The sequence below is a fragment of the Homalodisca vitripennis genome, chromosome 6, assembly GCF_021130785.1.
Source record: "Homalodisca vitripennis isolate AUS2020 chromosome 6, UT_GWSS_2.1, whole genome shotgun sequence".
NCBI lineage: Eukaryota > Metazoa > Arthropoda > Insecta > Hemiptera > Cicadellidae > Homalodisca > Homalodisca vitripennis.
Genome location: NC_060212.1, coordinates 10,352,905 through 10,358,904, shown reverse-complemented (window position 1 = coordinate 10,358,904; position 6,000 = coordinate 10,352,905). Strand labels below are relative to the sequence as shown.

General features: G+C 36.0%; 1 protein-coding gene across 2 annotated transcripts in view; it reads right to left on the bottom strand.

Moving 5' to 3' along the window:
* Window positions 1–1,366: 1,366 nt before the first annotated feature.
* The window catches only part of LOC124364094 (trophoblast glycoprotein-like), a 276,854-nt gene continuing 272,220 nt past the window's right edge, over window positions 1,367–6,000 (bottom strand). For both annotated transcript variants that reach the window (XM_046819276.1, XM_046819277.1), the window contains 2 exons: window positions 5,522–5,746; window positions 1,367–4,727 (listed from right to left, as the gene is read on the bottom strand). In XM_046819276.1, the coding sequence (XP_046675232.1) occupies window positions 3,573–4,727; window positions 5,522–5,746 (1,380 nt within the window). In that variant the 3' untranslated portion in view covers window positions 1,367–3,572. The remainder of the gene's footprint in view (window positions 4,728–5,521; window positions 5,747–6,000) is intronic.

Below are 6,000 nucleotides of genomic sequence, written 5' to 3'. Positions count from 1 at the left end.
AGTCTCGAAGTTATCGTGTATTAAATGCATGGTTTCTTACAACGTAATATCTTACAATATACGTTACGCATGTATTATTGATATAACATTTCATCAAGTTAAAATTAGGGAAAGTAGTCTCGAAGTTATCGTGTATTAAAATGCATAGTTTTCCTTATAACGTAATATCTTACAATATATGTAACGCATGTATTATTGATATAAACATTTCATCAAGTTAAAATAGGGAAAGTAGTCTCGAAGTTATCGTGTATTAAATGCATGGTTTCTTACAACGTAATATCGTAAAATATATGTAACGCATGTATTATTGATATCACATTGCATCAAGTTAAAATTAGGGAAAATAGTCTCGAAGTTATCGTGTATTAAATGCATGGTTTCTTACAACGTAATATCTTAAAATATATGTAACGCATGTATTGTTGATATTACATTTCATCAAGTTAAAATTAGGGAAAATAGTCTCGAAGTTATCGTGTATTAAATGCATGGTTTCTTACAACGTAATATCTTAAAATATATGTAACGCATGTATTATTGATATCACATTGCATCAAGTTAAAATTAGGGAAAAATAGTCCTCGAAGTTATCGTGTATTAAATGCATGGTTTCTTACAACGTAATATCTTAAAATATATGTAACGCATGTATTATTGATATCACATTGCATCAAGTTAAAATTAGGGAAAATAGTCTCGAAGTTATCGTGTATTAAATGCATGGTTCTTACAACGTAATAACTTAAAATATATGTAACGCATGTATTATTGATATCACATTGCATCAAGTTAAAATTAGGGAAAATAGTCTCGAAGTTATCGTGTATTAAATGCATGGTTTCTTACAACGTAATATCTTAAAATATACGTTACGCATGTATTATTGATATAACATTTCATCAAGTTAAAATTAGGGAAAATAGTCTCGAAGTTATCGTGTATTAAATGCATGGTTTCTTACAAACGTAATATCTTAAAATATATGTAACGCATGTATTGTTGATATCACATTTCATCAAGTTAAAATTAGGGAAAATAGTCTCGAAGTTTTCGTTAAATGCATGGTTTCTTACAACGTAATATCTTACAATATACGTTACGCATGTATTATTGATATAACATTTCATCAAGTTAAAATTAGGGAAAATAGTCTCGAAGTTATCGTGTATTAAATGCATGGTTTCTTACAACGTAATATCTTACAATATACGTTCACGCATGTATTATTGATATCACATTGCATCAAGTTAAAATTAGGGAAAGTAGTCTCGAAGTTATCGTGTATTGAATGCATGGTTTCTTACAACGTAATATCTTACAATATAGGTAATAGATTCCACTGTCAGGTAATAAAAAGATAGCGTTTTGTAAAATATTGTATTGAGATGTTTTTAATATTCAACATTGACCAAGTCCCACATCAGTATTTGACAATATGTATTGCAAATAGTGTGAAAATACAAAAATGAAAAATTGAGAAAGTTGACAAGCTGTTATGATAACACTATTCATTCGTTAAAAGCACACAGTGATACAAATTCTCTATTGCAAACTAAACGAATAATAGCACCTTCAAAGTAACGACTAATTATTTCCGTATTAGTTACGCGAGAGATATACCATTCATACCAGGAAGATTACCAGGGAGTTATCAAGTCCAACGCTAGTTTACGCCACTAAACTTAATTGTTGCCGTTTAAACATTGTTACTGACCAGATGGCTGTCTTTACAGCACGACAAACTGATACATGAGTTATCTCTGGTGTAACTAATACAATTAAAGGTTGTACCCATCCAAGTAGTAGAAGAAATGTTTACATACACTAAAACATATTTTAATAAAATAATAAATGTTATGAACTAAATTTAATTTAATTATGTACATACAAATACACAACAATAAAGAATGAGATCCGGATGATCTTAAACATAGAAGATTTGAAACAGAAATCTACAAACTCTTTTCTAGAACAACTTCATATAAAATATAAAAGCATTGTGCTTGTAAATTATACAACAAAATATTAAAAAGTGTCGTACACTCGAATCCTATTATAAAAATAAATGACTTAGTATTTCTATGTTACTCCAAATCTAACTTATTTACAAGTTACATCTATTAAAATATGAAGTTGGATTATATTAACATTACATGTTCAGCATAGATCTCTTATTTACACAAGCTACAGAAATCAAAGTCCACGTTTACCGACGTTAACTGAGAAAATGATCAATTTAATACACTTACCGAATATGAAGGGGTTTTTAAGCTATTGAAACTATTTTGTGACAGATACAGTTATGTATTAATGAAAACATCTTACCATAATAAATGCAATGCAAAAGGATACAATAAAAAAGGAACATAATACGAACATCTTAACAGTTAAGTATGAAAATATAACACGTCCTATTATCATCTAAGCTACTTTCTTACAAAAATAGATACATCGAAAAGAAGGAAAGTAAGTTTCAAAATATCCGGCCTCCTGAAAATAAATTGACGTAATGTAAATTGAAATTTAAGGAATAAATTACATTTCTTTTCGATCGGCGATCCACAATGTACACTATAAAATCGCAATAAATCCTCCTTATTTTGTTTAAAATGAGAAATAAATATAGGTCCAACTAATGTAACTACATGTGCTTCGTGTTTAAATATTTTAACGATATGTAAGTTGTAAATCCAAGGAACATTTCACGTTCTTGTGAAGCGGAATAAATTAAAAATTAGGATTTAATGAAGTTGTACCTATCAAAACTTACACATTTATGAACATAAAATATTTTTTGTAACAACACCAAGTGATTTTTATATTTCTAATTATGTTTTGTGAAGTTAGTATACAAATTGAAATACAAAATATTGACCCTGTTACGTATTACATAAGCTGCGTCTCACAATAACTATGAACTATAACAGAATAAAACTTAAATAGTAAACAACCTAGAAAGAACTCTGCTGAATAATAACATATAAAATTTGAGTAATAAAATATTGTTAACTAAAACTACCGCCTTATTCTTTACTTTAAAATATAATCTGAATGGTTTCCTTTTTTTAAGGATGTGCCAAATTAATTTAACTACACATAATTAAAATGTTTACATAATACGCTGTAAAGGAATTGCTTCTCTTACGAATGATTTCATAATTGGGTGACTCCAATGGGCTATACTCTGATTTACATTTCATAAAACAATTAATGACTAGATGATACTAACAACAAAGAAGAACTGAAGAGAATTTGTCATTGACATGTTTTTAAGACTAACAGTCACCGTAATTAGGATAACGTTTACCAAGAAACGTCGTTACGTCGCAAAGTGGAAGTTCGTAGACATTAGACGAAGAACACTTGAAGCAGATGACATGATCAGACATTGTAGTCACTAGGTAACAAGGCATTCACAGTACTAAGACTCGACGATACAAAAATATAGAGACGTAAGGCAATGTGAATCTCTCAGATAAGTAAGTCTGTCCGTCTCACGAGTGAGGTCAGAGTCGTGTGCGAGCTAGTCTCACTGTGCGCAAGTCCTCTCACACGAAGAACCCCAAGTCTCACGAACCGTTCGCCAGAATCTGCAGGTCGGGATCCTTGGTGATCTCGTCGATCGTAGCTATGGACACCTTCTTGGGCTTGAGGCCGTCGTCGATGACGGCGCCGTGGTTCTCGAAGATGGAGTCGTGCTCGGGTCCCCGCTTCTCCTCGTGAGTGTAGTAGTAGGCGGCGTGGTGGCGGGAGTAGAAGACCGTCAGGACGATGACGGTGGAGGAGATGAGGAGCAGGATGATGGCGGCCCCGGCGGCGATGAATCCCAGTTTGGTCGTGTGAGCGAGACTGAGGCCCGCGATGCTGTCGTCTCTGTAGGAAGGACTCGCGCTGCACCAGTCCAGGGATTCGCGGTCCAGAGCGGCCAGAGTCAATCCTTGCACCGAGTAAGGATACATGCAGACTACACTCTGCAGATACTCCATCCTCTCCAGTCGGTTCAACATCCAGTTGATATGGCAGTGATCGCAGGACCACGGATTACCCTGCAGATGTACTGTGGGAACGGTCTCCAAGCGTGTCAGTAGTCTATCGTCTAACCCGTAGAAGTTGTTACGTGACAGGTCCAACTCGTTCAGCTTCGGGACAGGTGCCAGAACTTGAGAAGGAAAATGCATCATGTTGTTGCCAGAAAAATTGAGAGACCTCAGATGTTCCAAGTGAACTAGAAGCCCAAGAGGAATGTCCGTCAGTCCCATGTCGGCCACTGAGAGCTCCTTCAGTTTGACGACGACTTGCAGCACGTATTTCAGCTCGGTGATGGGAATGTTGTTCCCACCGATGATAAGCACCTTGAGAGATTCCGCGAGGGGCTGGAATGTGAGGGTTTCCGCACGGTCTAGCTTGTTGTAACTGAGGTCAAGCTCTGTCAGGGTGGTCAGATTGACGAAGGCCGTAGTGGTGACCTTGGCCAGTCTGTTTCTGGCGAGGGAAAGGACTTGTAGCTTGGGAGTCCAGCTGAAAGTTCGCTCCAGGACTACTGGAAGATGGTTACCGTCCAGCCGCAGAACTTGAAGACGTCGCAGGTCGCGGAACTCGTCTGATGCGATGTACTTGATATCGTTGTCTCCAAGGTCCAAGTGGGTCAGTGAAGATAACAAACTGTATATGTGAGTGTTGATGTTCTTCAAGCCACATCCTCTACAAGCAAACACACGCAACTCCTGAAACGATAAAGAAAAATTACAAGTACTTAGGAAAATTTAATAAACAAGCATTGCTTTATTAGAAAACACAATCCTAATACTAGAGAAATATACAATACATACATTACGTGAACAAACAAGTTGACTAGTGAACTTTTTATCCTTCTACAAATTAAAATAAGCCACTGGTGAGTTGGTTTTACTAAACAATAATAGGTTTCTTCCGTGCAAATTTACGGAATTTCCTTCACTAAAAGCAACAGAGCTTCCACGGTCAAAGGAAAGATGCACCGAAAATATAAACGGTTTAAGTATAAGTGTCCCAAACAAAACATGGTATGAACAATGATCTTATAAATATCTGGGAGAAGTTCTTATTCCGATATGAAAGCTAATTAATATTTAAGGAGCTTTTCAGCTCTATTATTTGTAGACTTGGAGAACAACTAAAAACGTTTTCTGAATTGATTTTGTATATAGCAATTATCTATACTTCTCAAAGGGTTTTTGAGATATTGAATACATGTAGATCTCGTAAAAAATCAATTATTAATACTTCGTTGTGATAAACTCTACCCACTTCTTCCGACTCAGCAGGGAGGACTATATCTGAGAGTACGAGCCTGCAATAAACACAACCACGATAATCCATCACCGCATTGATCCATATAGTCTGTATTTCTTTGAACTTTAAATAAATAAATCATATCTTGAGTATCTTTGATACTCAAAGATGAATTAACATTTATACCATAGTAGAGATGCGTTGTTTAATCTTACAAATTATGCAATAACATATCATAATGAGTCACCTGAACATCCTTGAAGACCTCGGGACTGAGGTCGTCCAGAGGATTGCCGCTGAGGTCGAGACGTGTAAGTTTTGCCAAGCTGAGGAACAGGCGTGGTGCCAGCTCGGTGATCCGGTTCCGGGCGAGACTCAACACTCGGAGTTCCGGCAACTTCCGGAAGGTGCCACTGTGCATCGACTCTATCCGGTTGTCATCAAGGTGGAGCTGCTCTAGATGCATCAGTCCCTGCAATCATAGAGAGGGGGGGCTAACAGGGAAGTACGGTTATAAGACAAGAACTTTATTGCCCGAAGAGAATAACGGAGACAGTTGGTGTCCCTGTCTTTCCTGGTCATGATTTAGAAAGAAATCATACAAAGATTTAGAAGCTAAGGTTTTATTCAATGTAAATGTTAAATTTAGCTCCGGTTCTCCTATCTCTTATTGCAGCGTCTGACCGAAAAGAAGTGAATGGTTCATTTTGAGCTTCTCAGTCGCCG